The following is a 20,816-nucleotide window of genomic DNA, read 5'->3' on the forward strand; positions in this document are numbered from 1 at the left end:
TATGTAAGGCCCCCTGGTGGTTATATAAGATGAGGCCTTATGTAAGGAATGGTTGAACCAATCGGTGTGGGGCTATACATGTGATAAACACATGATTCTCCTTCTTGTCCAATCGGTAGATGTGTAATTATAGCCTAATTGTGTTATGTAATGTTGAGAAAGACTATAAAAGAAAGCTTGTAATAAACAGGATTCAGAGTTCAGCTTGCAACCACATTGGTCGTGTGCTTTATCCGCTCCCCACAAATGGTGACCCCGACGTGATTCCGCATGGGACCCCACAAATGGTGACCCCGACGTGATTCCGCATGGAACCCCACAACCCTCGCTCCAGGCATTGGCACCTTCTTGACTATGTTACTGTTAGAGCTCAAGATCGTAAGGATGTCCGCATCACAAGGGCCATGCATGGAATCGATGACTGTTGGACAGACCATCGCCTTGTTAGATCAATCGTGAATTTCCAGATCGCCTCAAGGCATCGCAAGCAGGCAAAATCAGTACAAAAGAAATTCAACGTCAAGTCCCTTGAAGATATAGTGACTCGGGAGAAACTTCAGCAGTGTCTCCAAGAGAAGACTGCCGTTCTCTCAGCATGTGCTGAGTCCATTGGCTGTATTACCCGCCATCACCAATATTGGTTTGATGAGAATGATGCGGAGATTCAGGGCCTGCTTGACCAGAAAAGAAAAGCTCATCGCATGTGGTAAAATGACATATCACACCAGCAGAAGAAAGAGTCATACAGGCAACTCAAAGCTGAAAGCCAAAGGAAAATCCATGATATCAAAAATAAGAAAAGGCCAAGGAGACTGAGCTTTATGCTGATAAACATGACATGAGTAGTTTCTTTCAGGCAATAAGGGCCATTTATGGCCCATGCTCCCATGGACCCACACCACTCCGAGCCCAAGACGGGTCAACGTATTTTAAGGACAGCAAAGCCATCAAAGCCAGATGGAAAGAGCATTTTGAGTTACTCCTGAACCGTGAGTTAATGGTCTCTGATGCCACTATTGAATCTATACCTCAATGACATGAAAGAGAATCTCTTGCTGACCTCTCCCACCCTCGAAGACAAGCCATTATGCAAACTAAGAACAACAAGGCAGCAGGGCCAGATGGCATACCAGCTGAAGTCTACAAGTTTGGAGATGAAGAACTGGTAGCGAAACTCCACAAACTTTCTTCATATCTGGTATAATGAGAAGATTCCAGAAGACTTGAGAAATGCTAACATTGTTACAATCTTTAAGAAAGGAGATAAGTCAAACTATCGAGACATTGCCTTGCTATCTACAGCAGGGAAAATTCTTGCCCGTATCCTCTTAAACCGATTACTTCTCCTTGCTGAGGAAATATTGATGGAATCTCAGTGTGGTTTTAGATCATCATGCTGGACAACTGACATGATCTTCATTGCCCGCCAAATCCAGGAAAAGTCTCGGGAGCAAAATTAGGACCTTTACATAGCTTTCATCGATTTGACAAAGGCCTTTGACTCTGTCAATAGTGAAGCCCTGTGGAAGGTGCTGGTCAGATTTCGCTGCCCTCCAAAATGTATTACGATCCTAAGGCTACTCCATGATCAGATGCCTGCCACGGTTCTCTGTAATGGCCTTGAGACAGAACTTTTCATCATAAAAACTGGGGTTAAGCAAGGATGCATTATTGCCCCAACTCTGTTTTCCATTTATTTAGCAGTCATTTTGGTCCTCGTTAAAGATCACCTCCCCAGTGGAGTTGACATTCAGTATAGAATGGATGGGCGGCTCTTTAATCTTCGACATCTCCGCTCGAAGTCTAAAGTCTTCAGGGCGTCCATTACTGATCTTCAGTATGCTGATGATTGTGTCATACTCGTGCACACTGAGAATGACCTTCAGTCCATACTGGATTTTCTTGCACAAGCTTACCAAAGCCTAGGACTCTCACTCAATATTGAGAAGACTAAAGTGCTCTATCAACCTGCTTCAGGCCTTGCACATGACCCACCACAAATCACCATTGAGGGTCAGACTTTGGAGACAGTTGAGCACTGTTGCTACCTTGGTAGCCAACTTTCTCAAAATGCAAAAATCGACAGTGAGATCCAGCATAGGATCCAGTGCGCAAGTACTTCCTTTGGGAAATTGCTTCGACGCGTTTTCACGGACCGTGACCTATGGCAGGACACTAAGATCCAGGTCTATAAGACAATTGTTGTTCCTACACTCCTCTATGGATGCGAAACCTGAGTGACCTATCAACAGCAACTCAAGAGTTTGGAGAGGTATCACAAACGATGCCTCCGGAAGATCCTTCACGTAAAGTGGCAAGATTGCCGCACTAACACCAGCAGCCTTGCTGAAGCCAATGTCACCAGCATTGAAGCAATGATCCTCATGCACCAACTTCACTGGGCTGGACATTGTGTGAGGATGCCAGACTCTCACCTCCCAAAACAAGTCCTCTACTCTCAGCTTACCCATGGTCAGAGATCCTGTGGTGGTCAGAGGAAATGCTACAAAGACACACAGAAAGTGTATCTCAAGAAAACTGATGTGGACATCACAAGCTGGGAAGAGCCAGCCACCAACCGACCCCAATGGTGCCATATTCTCCATCAGACAGTGGCCTGCTTCGAGGAGAAGCGCCTTGCCCTCGAAGATGAAAAGAGAGAGGAGGAAGGAAAAAGAAATAACCGTTTCCCAGCAGGCCACTGGCCTGCTACAAAATGTCTGTACCTACTGCAGGTGGATTTGCAGTTCCAGGATCGGACTCCTGAGTCATGTCAGGACCTATATGTAAATCCGTGGTAGAGATCATCCTCGAAATCGAGGGATCGCCGATCATCATCAGTTTATGTCAATGAATTTTTTTTTTTAATTCTGTTCACATCCATCAAGAGTTACAACCTAAATTAAGGTGTGTCCAGCATATACATACATTCTTACAGAGTTGTCACTTGCATTTGAAGTTGTGCTGCCTGGCACTTTTTTGGAAAAAGCTCCTAAGTTTGGAGCCTAAGAGAGTTCTCAGAGTTGACATGTCACAGAGGACGCGATTTGGGCTTGATATCATTGCCCTTTCTGCCAGGTTACGTTCATTGCATAATAGGATTTTACAGCACATGCTGAGGAATTACACAAGGCTGTACAGAGGATTATTCTTCCCAATTCATCATTTGAATCTGCATGAGCACATGCTGTACACAGAGTGAGCCTGCTCACTGAAGAGAATTATAGTAACCCTGTGAGTTGGAAAATTGTAGGGTTTAACCTTTTCACTGCTAAAATTTTATATAAAAGCACACAATGTCGTATAATGTTTTGGGCCAAATCTACTCCCTACAGCAAGTCCAGGGGTTAGCACAATTAGAGGTGTGCAGAGAAAGATAATTCCATTTGGTTTTGCTCCTATTCAGAATGAAAACCAAAAACAAAATCCACAGCAAAAAAGAGACTGTCTCCATGGCTAGCTGTCCGTCCCCAAACTATGGACTTTGTAAACCCTGGGATGCCTAAATCACTGGCAGTCTGCCTGGCTGGCTGCTCCTGAGTCATGAACCCTGTAAACCAGGGTCTCTGTTTTCAGGGCAGTGGCTGTCTCAGAGCAGCCGTGGAAGTCCTGAACAGCCCTTAGGGAAAAGGTTTTGAAAGCTCCATCTGCAGGCTCAGATTAACCAAGATGACTTGGTGCATCTTGGCGGGGGGGGGGGGGGGGGGGGGGCCCCCCCGGGGGGGGGGGAACAATCCCCACACCCGCGCGCCCACTAAAAACATGAAGGCCAGGAAGGAGGTTGGGTGATGCAGCAGGAAGGCCCTGCCTGCACAATGCGGTGAGAACCAATGGGAGCTGGAGTGGGAAGCTGGGTCAGCCTCACCAGACAGGAATCACTGCAGGATAAGTACAGGGTGGGACTGGTCTCCAACACCCACACCTAGGGCCTCTCACAAACCCGCCCCCCCTCCCCCAAGGGAAGAACTTAACCCCCTCTCATCGTGGAGCCTCCCCCTGATACACACCCCCGGGGCCTCTCTCTCCCAGGGACAGGTAAGGTGGGGGTCTCCCAACTGCCTTAGTGCACAGGGCCCCAAAATTCTTTCATGCAGCACTATCAGCCCTGGTTTCCTGAGGAACTTCGTCAAATTCGAACAGTCTCTGCTGATGATTTTGATTTGAACAAATGAGCAAATGCCAATGAAAAACTGTTTTGTCAGAAATTTTCCAAGTAGCTCTAAGAAAAGTTGAGTTCCACAGTGGGGCTGTAACAGCTACCAGAACAGTCCAGAGCCTGCAGTAACCCCTGTCCCTCCTGTGACCCTGCTTTACACATCAGTGAAGCAATGGTTCATCCCCATCTCTTTCCCTCCACAGTCTACAATCATGGGATCTGAGCATGTCCCACATAACTTAAATTGGTATAACAAGGCCCCTTGTGTACTTTACAGATTCCTTGGAATTTTTTCCTTCTCAGGTACAAGATACTGCTTCTTGAGATAACGTTGGGGATGTTTTTTCTAAATGGGATAGTGATTGTTGTAAATGTCATACTAGACAGGTGGGGGAAGCTTTATCAAAAGAACAAGGTCTTGCAGCATGATCTAATGGTGGTCAGACTCTGGATTTGTGTAATCTCTTTTGGAAGTTGTCAAGGCTGGATCCCCACTTTGAACCTTAGGGTTCAAATGTAGGGGCCTGCATGAAAACTTCTAAGCTTATCTACCAGCTTAGCTTTGGTCCGCTGCCACCATCACAAGAATTCCCTCCCTGGGAAGCCTTGAGAAACCTTTCACCAATTCCCTGGTGAACACAGATCCAAACCCCCTTGGATCTTAAAACAAGGAGAAATTAACCATCCCCCCTCCTTCCTCCCACCCTCCTTTCACCAACTCCTGGTGAATACAGATCCAAACCCCCTTGGATCTTAAAACAAGGAGAAATCAATCTGGTTCTTAAAAAAGAAGGCTTTTAATTAAAGAAAAAGGTAAAAATCATCTCTGTAAAATCAGTATGGAAAATACTTTACAGGGTAATCAAACTTAAAGAGCTCAGAGGACCCCCCCCCCTCTGTCTTAGGTTCAAAGTACAGCAAACAAAGATACACACTCTGGTAAAAAGGTACATTTACAAGTTGAGAAAACAAAGTAAATCTAAGACGCCTTGCCTGTCTTTTACTTACTAGTTTGAAATAGGAGAGACTTGTTTAGAAAGATGGGGAGAACCTGGATTGATGTCTGGTCCCTCTCAGTCCCAAGAGCGAACCACCCCTTAAAACAAAGAGCACACACAAAAGCCTTTCCCCCCCCAAGATTTGAAAGTATCTTGCCCCCTTATTGGTCCTTCGGGTCAGGTGTCAGCCAGGTTACCCGAGCTTCTTAACCCTTTACAGGTAAAAGGATTTGGAGTCTCTGTACACAGAGAGCTGTTACCCTTCCCTTTATAGTTATGACAGAAGTTCATTCAACAGCAGGATCCCCTTGTCTAAGAATATCTCATCACTGTCTTTCACATGTTTTGCCACGAGCTTTGTGAACTGAATTGTTCCAGAGAAGAGCAACTGTCTTGGTGATTCATAGCTAGAGATATAGTATCTAATGTAGCGCAGGCATGGTTCCTTAATGGTTTTGAAGGTCAGGACCAAGGCTGTCAACTGTCATGGAAACAGACAGAGCCAGAGGAGGGACCAAAGCACAGATCTGATTTGCTTAAGGTAGCCTAACCCATAGATAAGATGAGTAGGTGCATTTTGCACAAGACGAAGCCTTGGTAAAGAAGGCTCTAAAGTTAACAATGAGGAAAACTGGCATCCTTATATTCAGCATATAGGCTAGTGAAGGAGGAGAGACACAGAGTTATTCATTCCCCTTTAGAAGAGTGGAATTGGAAGACAAGGAAGAAACAGTATGATTACATGACAAAGTTCAAGAAGTTATTCCAACATAGGAATCCTTCAGAATATGGAAATCCAGCCTACATGAAGCCAAAACCAAGGAACTCAAACTAAGGCAGGTAATAGCATAAAATAGGAATTAGGAGGAACCAGAATTATTATATTATTTGAAGAGCCAATAGTCAAAGATTAAATATAGAAATACAAAGCACCTCGATGAACATGACAGGATAGAGACAAAACAGCGAAAACTAAGGAAAACTGTGCTCCGATAATCTACTAGTATTCTTTGAATGTCTATAAAAATATGTGGATAAGTTCATATAATTAATTTGGATGTTCAAAAAGTCAAACAAAACGCCTCATGGAGGGTAGTAAAGAACCTAAATCATCAAAAAGGGCAAGAAGGTATCCCCCTTATTTGCTTGTGTGGGCTACCCACATCATAGGTCATACTGTGAGGGGAAGGGCAGCAGCATGGTTGAGGCCATGATTCACCCTCTTGTGCAGGTCAGTGAAGAGAGGATAGGGTATGGGTGGGAACAGAGAGCCTGGACTGCACCCCAACATACTGGCCAGCACAGCTATGCCACTATGGAACAAGAAGTGATTTCCTACTGGTACAAGGCTGGAGCAGATTACAGGGCAAGGTGGGAACCAGGGGCTGAAATGTGACTCCCAGAGGCTCCCCCTTACTCAGAGGATATTGAAAAGTGTCTGAACTTGACAAAATGCTGTCATGGAATAAAAAATAGCTAAGAAATGGAAAACAGGAGAAGACAAAGTGCTGTCATGGAATAGAAAATAGCTAAGAAATGGAAAACAGGAGAAGAAATAAATGGTCACTCAATTTTCAGCTTAGCAAAAAATTAACATTGGGGTGCTCCAAGGATCAGTAGAAGGTGACAAAAGTTACAGAAAACATAAAATTAGAATAGTCAAAACTAGGGAAGAGCATAAGGAACTCTAACCTAACCATGCTAAATGAATGGACAATCTGAAATGTGAAAATCATTGTTCAAAAATGCCTGGTCATGCATATTGGAATGATTATTTGAACTACTCATATACACTGCTGAGTGTTAATTTAATTCTAACCACTCGGGGAAAAGAGCTCACTCTTATCTCAATGTACTTAAAATGGACACTTAAAAAAAGCAGTAAAAAACCCTGATCAAAAATAAGAAAATGCATGTAACGTCTTACAACTGGTTGTCCCAAATGCATCTATAAACTGCATATGTGTGTGAACAGCAGTCACTTGCAAACATCGCTATAAATAAGAAAAAAGTCTGTTTCTCTCTATAACAGTGCCATCAGTAGTAAAACTCATGTATGGATTAGGTTAAGACTATCACAGTTTGAAACTACTGGAACAAATCCATTTTCACTGGATTATGCCAGAATTAAATCATGTTGCTATTCAATGGAGTTAGTAGGTTGTGTCAACTTCAATGCCAACAATATAAGAACAGTATCAACTCCATCAGTCAGTCAGCAATATTTCTGTTTAAATATAACTAAGTTACAGTGAGAGATCATGAATGTTTCAGATCATGTTACTAACGGGCTATTTTACTGCCATTTCTATTTTTAAAATGAAATTTGTCCCCTTATTTTATCTCTTTCATTAAGTGCAGTCTGGCCACTTCATGGAGGTGCCAAAGGGGTGTGGAGCTCTTTTGAAAATCTGGCCGTTAATGTCTCTGTGCCTCAGTTCTCCACTATAAAAGCTGGAATAACAATACTTCCTATTTCCCACCTTTTCTGTGTCTTGCATTTTTAAACTGTGAACTCTTCAGGGCAGAGGAGGTTCTCTCTTACTATGTATTTGTGTGACACCTGGCACAATAAGGCTGCAGGCACAATAGGGCCTTCAGGCACCACAGTAATACAAATGATAATCAGTGGCCACAAGTGAATAAGGTCAACTGTTTGGAGGAAAGAGAGAAAAAAGGTGCTGAAGGTACGAAAGTGTTCCTTATCAGTGACTGTTAATAGGATATAACTTCCTCTCTCGAAGCATTCCTCCCTATCTACTTGCATTAATATACAAGGTTTTTAAAATCACAGCTTATCGGAAATGTAATTAGTAGAGCACCAGGGAGCTGAAACTATTGAGCTACAAGTAAAACAGGCCAGTGGGAATAATGGTAAAAGCTAGCTTTATAAATTAAAAAGATGGACTCTGTGGTCAATGGGATATGTAATTTCAATTGAACAATATCAGACTTTCATTACTAGTGCTTGGTTGTTCTTTTTTACTTCCCCTCAACCCCCTTTTCATGTTGTTGTGTTTAATTATTGCACTCCATGTTTAAATAATGCTGATAGCTTCTATTGTTAACTTGCTAACAAGAGATTTCTCCTTCTGTTATGTAGGCTAGGGCTGCCAGGTGTCCAGTTTTTGACCGGAAAATCTGGTTTGACCAAAAGTCCGGTTGTCGCCTGCAGGAGCAAAGAGTTGGGGGGGCATGCAGGTGCAAATGCTCCCCAGAGTAGTCTGTCGGGGGCGGGTGGGGCTCGGTCTTTCTCCCACTGCTGCCCGCTGCCTCCCGCAGCCAGGCTCTCTCTCTCTCTCCCCCAGGCAGCCACCGCATTGGCTGATACGCTGGTGGGCTCTCACACCGACCCAGAGTGGAGTGGCTGGCATGAGAAGTGGATGGTCCCGCCCCTTTCACTCCCTGCCCAGGCCCGGCTGCCAGGGTACAGGCTAAGTGAGCCAGAAATGTGCTGGGGAGTGGAGGGTGGTACCTTGGGGGAGAGGGTGGAGCAGGGGGCAGGCCTCAGGGGGAGGGGAAGGGGGAGGAGCAGAAGTGTCCAGTTTTCAGACATTGAAAAGTTGGCAACCCTAGCTAGTGCTGCCAGACCTGATCATCATCACAGAAGATGGATCTGCCCTAAACTTCCTAATCAGCTGCCCACTTTGGCCATTTCTTAAATGGTATTCAGTAATTTTATAATAAAGCTGTTCAGTTTTGCTAGCTTTCTTTTTTGTTTTTAATTTATCAGGTCTAATGCTCCCAGCATCCTTACTCCCACTGAGCAACACCTTACTCCTTCAGTAGTCCCACTGATTATCATACAACTGCTAAAGTGCATTCACCTACACTGACAGAGAAAGAAAAGGGCTCTTCAGAACACCTGTGTTCTATTACATTGATTCTTGAAAGGAGAAATCTCACAATAAAACAAAAAGGTTTAAGTAGTCATAATTTTAGCAAGAAAAGTAAAGTAGCTGGCCAAAAAGGGGGAAATTTTCTTTAATAAGAGACAAAGTCATTGGGCTGTTCAAGTTCTGGGAGAGATTTAGGGAATCAGTCTGTCAAGGGCATGAATGAGTCAGGATGTGACCTCAATAGCAATTCAAGTTCAGTGTAGAGATGTTACATTTGACCACCTCAACAATTACACAGCTCATTGTAGCATCTTCTTAGACAGACACAAATATAGGAAAAAGTCCAATCTACTACTGGTTAGTGCTCTACTTCTGGGGCTTCCGAAGACCTGATTTAACTTGATGAGAATTGTCTAAATATATTTCTTCAATGCTGTATTTTTCTGGTTGCAGATTATTCGAGCAATGAGATCCAGTGAGCAAGGTTCTGTTCTCAGTTGCACTGGTGTAAATCCACAGTTAATTTCTTTACTTCAGTGGAGTTACTCTGAATTAACATTGCTGTAACTGAGATCAGAATTTGGCCCAGCGTCTGTGGTAAAGCAAAGGTCTACTTGGAAAAGATCTATGAAAATATCCTGCTGAAGTACCCCTTTCTGTAAAGCCCTCTGAAGTAGAAAACACCATGATAAATTGCCTTGTTTCTTTCTACGTCACCATACTTCTACTCATGATGTTGTGAAGTAAGAGGCTAGAAGCTGACAGGAGCCACATAAACACTGAGATATATGATAAAAGTCAATATAGGGTGGGATTTTTAAAAGCACCCAAGCACTTAGGTGCTCATCTAGGGACAGGAACCCAGGGGCCGCCCTCCAAATTAGTGCTTTAACCACTGGGCTATGGAGTCATTCTCACTCTCTCTAGCCCAAAGAATACAGAAATACGTATACAAAGTGGAACAGCTTCAACAGGAGAAAGAAAGAGAGGACCTAAAGCTTGATGGCTAGGGCGCTCATCTGGGAGGAGTGAGACCTGCATTTAAATCCCTGCTCCAAAGTGGGTATTCAAACCTGGGTCTCTCCCATCCAGCTGAGTGCCCTACCCACTGAGCTATTGAGTGTAAGGACAGGGGGCATCACCACCTTGTCCTCCTCTATTTTGTGAATCCCTGGTGAAGGTAGCCCCCAAAATCTAACTTTCATTTTGGAAATGTTGAAACTGTTTAAATATTTCTGATTTTTTTTCTTTTTTACCAAAACAATTTGCTGACATCAACACATATTTGATAAGTGAACCCAAACTGCATCTTTTGGCAAAATAAAGTTTTGGGCAAATTTTTTTGCTAACTCTAACCATGGACCAGGAATAAAATAATTGCAAAGACAAAGATGTACAGTGCAACTCCGGTATGCCACCGCTTTCCACGTACAGCTCATACACTTCATGCAGCTCTCAGTTCAGTGCCTGCGAGCTAGTTTTACTTTCTGCTGATGTCACTTTAAAGCAGTACTTTCTCTAAAACTTCCATTGAACTTGTTCTGAGAGTTAGTGGGGTTGCTTTAATTAGAACCTGTAATTTGTTTTGCTGACAATTACATTCTTGAGCTGAACTACCACTGAAATGTCTAAGTGATAGGGGGGAAAAAATTAATTATGAAACTGGTAGGGTGCTGGGGGCAAGAATCAAACCCACTAAATTTAGGCTAGCATTAGAGATGGGATTGAAATAATCCAAACACCCTAAACTATGTAGTGACTCAAAATCCAAACCTAATCTTGATTTCAAATTTCATAATAGTTTCTCTCCATAATATTCCAAACTGGAAGCTTAGATAAAAACACTGAAAAAGTTTGTGCGCGTTCAAACTCCAGCACTGAACTTGTATTCAGATTTTACAGCTTGGGTCCGTGTCTTGCCAGCACGATAAGGCATAAAATAAAATATTACTAAATGGTTACAAAATACTAGCCCTACATTTTACATCAAATACAGAGAGAAAGTAAACCAAAAAAACCCAATACCGCATTTTCACAAACATGGTGTCCTCTGATAATCATTATTTATCATAGCTCAGTGCTCATTATGAAGCTTTTAAATAAGTGCTGAGAGGACATTCCAATCTGTACTGTGAACCCAGAACTGTGCCTGAGACAGCTCTTGAGGTAGCAAGACAAGCCTGCCTAGAGGGTATGTCAGACCTGCCAATTAGAGAAGTCAGGCATGCTGCAGAATTACAGAATAATCTGATATTTTTTTTGCTGGTATGTCTCAAGGCTTTCTGTTCCTTCTAAAACAAAAATAAATACTCAGAGGGAACAAGCCTGTTCTCACATTTATAAGTCAGACAACTTTGTAAAACTTTGCACACTTGCTATGGGCCAAATTTAGATCTGGTGTAAGCAGGTGCCATAGGTCAAGTAGGTGAAGTCAGTGAAGTTGCCCCTGCTCACACCAGGCTTAAATTTGGCCCAGTTTGTCTGATAAGTCTATTGAGTGTGCACATAATACTTCTGTTAACTAAATTGGGAACCATGCATAGGTGTCTGAGTGCAGAATTTAGGCCTAAGAATTTGACCACTGGTTTGCTTCCCAGGACTATATGAACACAGGACTACATCAATACAAAACCTGATGCTGAGTGCAATAAATACATGGCTCAGACAATTTTTTGTGGACATCTTCATTAATTCAGCACTCCTGTCTGGTTAACGTGTCTTATCTAGATAGATAGTGTGCATTTTATCTAAAGGGCTTATTAAAATAAACAGGCACACATACTACAACCATTTTATTAAAGCCAGATCTAGTGTATACATTTAAGTATGTTAGTGGCTCAGCAGTTAAGTCCATATTTGATCTACTGAGATTCGCAGCTGAAGCACTAATATAACGATGTTGTTCACCTAGGTACAGCCATTAGGATGTTCTATATCCTTTTAATAAGTAGGAAATGCCTTACATAGTCAAATATGAGGTTAGCAGGTTCAAATGGGTACATTCCTGTTTTTGCAGATTGAAATTACTGCAGGTGCCCACATTTCAAAATATTTCCCCATGACTTTCCATGTTGGCTTTTGCAGGATAGCTAACTCGGTTCCAAAGTTACCCCATATTCTCTGCCTATGCTTATGTGTAAAATTGCAATTCTAAAACACAAGCAAATTAAAGGACTGTAATATATTACAGTAACAGTTTTTCCTACTAGGACATCTCTTCACATTACTGACCAGGACTTTAGATTATCTGGGGCAGTTCTATCTCGGGTTTTAAGGTGAGCCCATTGCATGACAGGTCAGAACTTTAGGAATTTATTCTATGCTACATGACTCCTCGTGCAGGATAGGCAAAAGAGCCATCTGGGCAACATAGGTTGCAGGGAGGTACGTTCCTCACTAGTTGGATCAGGGATTACACAGCTATCCAATAGCCAACCCCTTCCCAGAGCAAAACTCTCAGACTTCTTCCAGCCCAATCACATTGCTGTATAAAGCAGCTAAGATCAGGGGGCACACTGATGCTGTGTACCTGCAAGTTATGACCTATTAACGGTATTTGTCAGAAATATGAAGTAGAAGCTAAAAGTTGAACCACAATTCATGGAGAGATGCATGCCTAGTATCAGATGGAGAGCCAAAAAATAAGCAAATAACCATGATAAAGGACATACTGAAGAAAGTGAAGTGTCACACTGAGAAGAGCTGGACAAATCTACTGGATTTTTAATAGAGTGGTTTTTGTAGCTGTACAAATCTAATAGGATATTTGGTAAGTAATTAGTTCTCAGCATGAAGAGCACTTTTAAAACAAAAGTTATAATGATTTTTAATAACTTATGTGCCTACACAGGTTTCAAATGGGAGTAAGCCCCGCTTCCCACGAGGAACACGAACAAGGGTTTTATGATCTAAACTCACTTCCTTCCTGAGGTAAATTTTTATTTTTTATTTTTAAAGTCATGTATCAGAAGCCTGAGGCCTGACTACTCTTACAACATAAATCTTACCCAGCAGAGGCTTAGCCCAGGGGTCTCAAACTCAAATGTCTACGAGGGCCGCATGAGGACTAGTGCATTGACACCCACCCCTTGCTGCCTCCGGCCCCGCCCCCACTCCACCCCTTCCACGAGGCCCTGCCTCTTCCCATCCCTTCCCTGCCCCCATTCCAACCCCTTCCCCGAAGTCCTCACCCCAACTCTGCCTCCTCCCTGTCCCCAGGGGGTGCAGGAGGGGTGTGGGGTGTGGCAGGGGCTCAGGGCAGGGATTTGAGGTGCAGGAAGTGTGCAGGGTGCGGCAGAGGGCTCAGAGCAGGGAGTTGGGGTGGGGGGTACAGGAGGGGGTTGGGGTACAGGGTGTGGCAGGGGGCTCTGGGCAGGGGTTGGGGTGCAGGAGAGATGAGAGATGCAGCAGGGGGTTGGGGTGCAGGGTGTGGCAGGGGGCTCAGGGCAGGGAGTTGGGGTGTGGGAGGGGTGTGGGATGTGGCAGGGGGCTCCGGACCGGGGGTTGGGGTGCAGGAGGGGTGCGGGCTCCGGCCCAGCACCGCTTACCTAGAGTGGCTCCGGGGTAGCAGCGCCGCGTATCGTGGCCAGGGCAGGCTCTGTGCCCTGGCCCCGCTCCGCTCCAGGAAGCGGCCAGAGTCCCGGGGGGTGGGGGGGAGGGGAGGAGAGCAGGAAACAGCACCATGTGCTGCTCTTGCTGCTCCTCCAGGTACCTCCCCCATTGGGGAACCACGGCCAATGGGAGCTGCCCGGGGTGGTGCCTGGAAGCGAGAGCACGGAGCCCTCTACTTCCTCCCCCCCACCCCACCCGGGGCTGCAGGGATATAGTTCCAGCCGCTTCAGGGAGCGGCATAGTACTCGTGGCGCCACAGGGTAGGCAGAAGGGGTGCGGGGAGCTTGGCGGGCCGCACGAAGGAACCCCGCGGGCCGCGCGTGTTTGGGTCCCCTGGCTTAGCCTGTGCTGACTGTTTTAGGGTTTCTCCTAACAGAACCTTATTTCTTTCCCTTTTTCTATCATTTTCTTTAATTAAGCAGACTCTTAGTAATGTATACTATGTGCAATGAATCCCAATTGGTCTAGCACCCAGGGTGAGTCTGCACCTGTGAACAGTGTCCTAAACCCAGATACTCAGTTATGTGAATATTCATATGACTGACGGTGGGGAAGGGATAGCTCAGTGGTTTGAGCATTGGCCTGCTAAACCCAGGGTTGTGAGTTCAATCCTTGAGAGGGCCATCTGGGGATTTAGTTGGGGATTTGTCCTGCTTTGAGCAGGGGGTTGGACTAGATGATCTCCTGAGGTCCCTTCCAACTCTGATTTTTTGTGATTAGGGTGACCATATTTCTCAAAGGGAATAACAGGACACTGCATGGGGCTGGCATTGCCGCTCACCCTCTCACCTCTTTCCCCACCCCGCACGTTCTTCCACATCTTTTTTTTTTTTTTTTTTTTTTTTTTTTGGACAAAAGTGGGTATTTGTCCCGTTTGCTCTTGCCAACAGTTTTGCCAAAAAAGTGAGGATAGCTGGGTCAAGGCTTAAAAAAATGGAGCGCTTTCAATGAAAGGGTTTCAATTTTTCTTTTGTTTTTTAAATTAAAAAAACCCAAAAACCACTTTTTTGTATTCAATAGATGCCCTTAAAGAGCTAAAATAAAATAAAAAAATCCACATACTGTCTTATCTCTTCAATTTCTGGGCAAACCTCAGAGTTTCAGTAATTCCATTTTATTCAGATACATAAATTATGGATGCTTTGCCAAATTTTCTGGGTCTGCAACTGAGAGTTGAAAAACCACAAGAATAATCTTTCTTGTGAGATTTCTTGCCGTTCTTACTTTTTATGCAAAAACAGTCTCATGATATTTCAGCACTTCCAGATGGTGCATAAATACATGAAAATAAAATATAATGGGTAGTAAGAGGAATTTGTTTATACTTTGAAAAATGATTTGATGAGTTTGATTCAAATTATATACAAAGGTTTAAGAGGTGAAAGTAGGTGGAAATTTTTTTATCCAAACCAGTTTGTCCATCCCAACTGATCTGTGATCCAACTCCTTAATTGCTAAGGAAGTCTACCTACAATTCCATGATAATTTCTTTCTGCCTTTTTTACCACCATAAGTGTTACAGGCGATATTCATTGCTGATGGTACAGTGAGAATTCAATTTACATCCCAGGTAAAAGCCAGTGAGTACAACTGGCCCTAATTCTTCCATTCACCTAATCTTAAATCTTCTCTCTTAGAACTTTGTTTAGTCACCACTATCCAACAATGGGGAAAAAAAAGTGGCCCTTGAAACTTCTGGAACATTTTTCATATCCAAGAAAGATCAGTAAATCAGTAATTAACTTCTTTGAATCAGCTTCATAGAACATGTGCTCCAGACACACTGCAATGTTTTCTTTTAAATGCTAAAAGTAGGAGAGGGAAGCCTTTTATTGCATCTTCAAAATGTTTTTACATAATACGACACTTTAAATATGGAGTTTGTATTAGCCTGAGGTTTATGAGCCTATAGACTATATGACCCTTTTCCCTTGTATATTGCAATCAGAAAAGGGGACAATTTTTCTCCTAGTATTTTCAATACATTGTCTTTTCTTTCCTCAGAGTATTATCCATTATTTTAAAATGCTCATCTTTAAAAACGTATAATACCAAAGTAATATAATTCTACAGGGAAACATTTCAACAGCACATAAATATTAAGCAAGAGCTGTGAAGAAGGCACCTAGCCAGAACATTTGTTCACAAATGCTAAGCTTAAAAAATAAAAATGAAAGCTGATACACAGTGAACTACAGCCTCAAGCCCTAAATATTTTTTAATTGTTTGAGACCATTCTCACGGCATTATGTCAGTTGCTCACCCATTGGTTACTCGTGCTTGAGCATCACATATGGCCAGTGCTTCACTTCAAAGGCAACACAATCAAAACACATAGCAACGAGTGAGGGAGGTGTTCTAAGAGGGAGTGAAGGAGCCTGCCATCAACAGAATGGGTGGAAGAATGGTCTATATCACTTGTCTACAGGCATGCTGGTGCAAACCCAAGTCTTTTTTTCCCCTTTGTGGTATCATTGCTGATATATTTTCTGTGCAGACACATACAGATATCACAGTCATAAATGGGGATCAAACTTAGGGCCTTCAGCGCAATACGCACAAGCCTCTACCTCTTCATACAAATATGAACTCCTTTAGCTGTAAATAAGTAGGGGCTTGTGCTTTTGGGTCCCAATCTAATATCCACTGAACTAAGTCGGGGCACCTGTTTTTTGTTTGTTTGTTTTTTAAACCTTGGCTATTACATGTATTATAGCAGCTAGAGAAAGAGCACTCTAAGACATTCAAAACTTTCTGAAAATTTCAGAATCAGTAGAGCTGGTTGAAACTTGGAATTTCCATTTGGTAAAACATTTTGATATTTGAAAATCTGTTTGTTCGTTCCAATTCTGAACAAATTTTGTGGGAAATTTTCTCAAAATCAAGCCATTTTGTGAAAAAATTGTGGGGGTTTTTTTGGTCAAAATGGTATTTTCCCAAGGAAAACAGTTTCACTGTAAATTTTCCAACCAGCTCTATCAGGCTGAAATTTTCCATGCTTAGTCTCGGTCTGTAGGTGAGTTTTAATTTAATTTTTGTTTTAAAGTTTCAATAAGACCAGGTCAATGTTTGATTACAAGATGAGTAGACATGGTGCACCTTCTACACTGAATAACTCAGTGCTCCACACTGCAATTTATGTCTCTCCAGCTTTTTACAATACCCTGCAATTTATCACATAGATATTACCACTTCTACATATATATTCACACTTCTACCATCACAACAGCCCTGCCTTTATTCAAATCCATTTCTGTAGCCTTCTGAACATTCACATGCAGTATCGTTAAACACAGTGGATATAGAACTACTATGCTGAATAATAGCAAATTTCAGCTTGTCTGGAACTAATAGAACACTGATGAAAGCAATAAAACTCACCGTTCTTCTTATAAAACATGACTTCTCCTTTGAATTCCACCTTATCTTCCAGTGACTTTTCAATTTGAAGAATCATCTGCTCATTTGTTTCAGCACCAAGTAAAAATTTACAGCTGCAGCTCTTCTGCATGACTTCAGTTCGTGCAAATCCAGCAAGTTCACAGAAGCCATCTGAACAGTAAACTATAGGGAATCCCTTAGCCACCTGAGCATTTGCAAGGATGAAGTTACTATCTGTAGAGGAACACAGAAGTAAAACGTGAATTACAGACTGAATTACAGCATGTCTATCATAGTTCTTTGAATAGCTATGATGGATGCCACAACTGTGCATGAATACATAAAACCAGCCTGTGCACAACAGAAGTATGTTATTGGGTTGAAATAAAGAGAATAATAGCAAACCAATATCCCCAACTTTACCTATCCCATAACTCAGGGGTTGTGGGAAAGAGGGATCAGACTGAAACTTCCATTTCTCACTCACTAGACTGAATTGAGATTAAGTCCAGTAGCCAAAAGACATTACCATTCAAATGACTCTTCATGATCGGTGTGGTATTTTTAAAATAAGTTAATGGTTTCAGAGCATTTTTTAGTGGACTGCTGTCAATATATCAAAACAACCACAACTGAGCACCTTAGTAGAGAAGCCAATGACTGAATGAGAAGAACTTAAATACCCCTTTACAATATCTCTTGAGGCATCCCTGAAGGTGGGATTGAGGCATGCTGGTGAAGCATTGTGGAGACAGCTGCCTTCTTACTTCTCAGGGTGCATCTCCTCTTTGGGGATGCAGATTTCAGTCTAAAAAACTGTCACACAAATGCTTTTCACAAGCATTCACTTTAAAAACCTAACATTATTTAAAAAGATCTATAACATATTTGTTATATTATAATTTAAAAAAAAAAAAAACTTCTGGGACAAAATTCATAATCAAGCAAGCCTACCATTGAAGTAAATGAGTTTTGCTCAACTAAGGACCACATAATTTGCTCCCTTTAATGTTTGATATTATCAGGCTTATTAAACCTCATATTTTTATTTGCAATGTGTTTTAAAATGTGAGCAAGACTTCTAAAGAGTCATTTCATGCAAATTGATTTTAAGAAGGAAAACAAAAGGACTAACCTTTATGTTACTAAGGAAATGGTAACTTGAAAATTAATAGTGGAGGAGCTCAGAAGAGCTTCTAAAAAAATCTTTAAGGAAAAATTAGCCAACAATGAAGCCCTAGATGTCTAAGATATCTAAGCTGTGCAGGTGCTTTTCAAAATCTCATTTGGTGACCATCTGTATCTTCATAAACCTAATACTTTTGAAAATTGGGCCCTAGATTAGTGCTTCAACTTCTTCATTCTTGAGACCACAACATAAGAGAGAAATCCTAATTTTAATCACCTTTCTCCTGAATCTCTCTCAATCCCCCTATTGTTGCTTCTCAAATATTTCAAACTTGTTTCCAGAAGTCTGAGCTGCTGCTCACCCAATTAAAAAACAAACAACTTTCTGTCTTATCTCCAGCCAAGTTGATCACGCGTTTAATATACATTACAAAGGAGTTAATTTGGAACGTGTGTAAGAAATGAGAACTGCATTTTTCTAAACACATTTCTTAAAAGTGCATGCTAATGAACTAATGTTCTAATCATTTTAGCTTTGGCCTCATATCAGCAGAGACGGGGATACTGTAGAATTCACAGGAAGGTGAATCACAACCACTATATAAATTAATCTGTTTCTTAGTTCTCTTGTTGCAGCAGCCCATTCTAGAACTCATGGTAGGCTCCATATAACTCTACTTGAAGAATAACAATGATACTGGTTAGGGGTTTACTTACAATCACATTTTATTTGATAATTCCTAATGTTTAGGGATCTTTGGTAAAATGTCACATACAGAACCACTGTTCAGAATATAATTGTAGTTTACACCAAAGACAAAAACCACATGAAATAGAGGTAAATTTCTGATAATTTAGTTATGTACCACTCTTTCAAAACATCTGAATCATGACTCATCTAGAGACTGAAGCTCTTGTATGCAATAGTCATATTAAATCACAAGCCCACTCAAACTCAGTCTTGATTTCAAAGTTCAATGTGTTTGCAAACTTCAACTGTTCATGTGAAATTTCAGAAGCATAGCCTGAAATTGTTTGCCTAGCTGTAAAGCTGGCAAATTCTGCTCCTCTTCAAACAGCCTCTGTCCCCCACATTTTAATAGGCAAAAGGAATCACATTAAAGACATTGAAGAAGTGGGTGGTGGTGCTGGGAGCTGCTGAAGTGGCATGGAAATAAAGAGGGGCTGGCTACTGGAGTTTTTGATTGGAGGTTCAAATCCAGTTTAAACCTTTCAAATTGCAGGGAACAGTTCACTTCAATCCCCGGTGGACGAATCTGAAGGTGACTGCAACTCCTTTTGGGGTTTTTGGTTCATGAGGGCCACACAATCACCCTAAAAGCAGCCCCCTCTGTTCTGGTCTCTTTTGGACTAGTATGGCACCCCCCTCCATGTGGCGTATAGGTCCCGTTGCACAGCCTTTTTGCCTGTGCTTCTCCTACCATCAAGATAAAATGCAGGGCTTCAGTGTTGTAGGGGGCCTTTCGTGGTCTGTCCAAACTTCACCCTGAATTCCAAAAGCCAGTATTTTTCTTGTATTCTGCTCATTAATGTGTGTTTACCCTACAGCATCCTAAAGGGGACCCAGGTGCAGCTTTCTCCCAAAGCAGACATCTTTCATTGTTTAGAACTGTTTGTGTGGTGAGGGGGAAGTTGCTGAATAAAATGCATCCCTGGATAAATATTCATAAGCGGATAATGGCTTGGGTCAGTCTGCACAATGTATAAATCTAAATATGTAAACAATGAAGTATTCATAGCTCTTTGGTGGGGAGACAGTGTATAAACCTACAGGAAAAAACAATGGGCTTGATTCTCCTCATACTTAGGTTTTATATCAGTGAAATTCCACTGACTTCAACTGAGTTACTCCTTATTTACACCATAGTGAGAGATGTTGCCTGATACTTGCTGGGACACCAGTATTTTTAGGACAATGCAGAGTTTTCTTTGGATAGGTTTGCCTTCAGGGGTTACACTTCACATGTCTGGGTTCAATTACTCACTCTTTGCTACTATCTAATTAAAGATCTTTTCAAAATTGTTGATGAAATTCAAATAGATACTTCTTGTTTGCCACATATCTATTTTAAAAAAATCTAGATCAGTTCAATGTATTGTTTGACTCCTCAGCCTGTCATTTTTATTTGCCTAACTAGGGAATAATTATTACCAATTGTACATTGACATATACTGCTCCTGCTGTCAACACAAAATCAAATCCCCATACTGCCAAAAGAATTAAAATCATATGCTTGCACTGCAACTTAATGATGGTGCTACAGTATAAAAGTGATGGATCTCACATCCCAAAAGCAACTGTAGCTATAAACTTAATTTATTTCTGGGTTTCTTATTGCTTAAATTATAATTATCCACTGCAAAGTCATTTATCTCTTTATCTAATTCAGTGTCAGATGCATGAAGCAGACTCGAACACTGAAAGGACAAAAAGGGTTCTGGAGAATGCTACCTAATTGTAGGAGAGTTTGAATGTGTTTTTAGATACAGGAATAGATTAGAATATACCAATTATACTAAGAACTTGTAAATCATGGAATAGGGCCAAATTCTACCAGCAGTTACATTTAAGTAAATTTGGGATTGATCCATTGACATCAGTGCTGCTGCATAAATCAGAGGGGAAAAAAATGCTCAAAGAGCCTGATCCAAAGCCCACTGAACTCAATTGCAGCCTTTCCA

General features: G+C 42.0%; 1 protein-coding gene across 1 annotated transcript in view; it reads right to left on the reverse strand.

Moving 5' to 3' along the window:
• KCNH8 (potassium voltage-gated channel subfamily H member 8) overlaps positions 1-20,816 on the reverse strand; it is a 364,361-nt gene that overhangs the window by 219,481 nt on the left and 124,064 nt on the right. The window contains exon 2 of the mRNA XM_024197376.1: positions 16,986-17,219. Within this exon, the coding sequence (XP_024053144.1) occupies positions 16,986-17,219 (234 nt within the window). The remainder of the gene's footprint in view (positions 1-16,985; positions 17,220-20,816) is intronic.

The sequence above is a fragment of the Terrapene carolina genome, unplaced genomic scaffold (genome assembly GCF_002925995.2).
Source record: "Terrapene carolina triunguis isolate 2854851 unplaced genomic scaffold, T_m_triunguis-2.0 Scaffold84, whole genome shotgun sequence".
NCBI lineage: Eukaryota > Metazoa > Chordata > Testudines > Emydidae > Terrapene > Terrapene triunguis.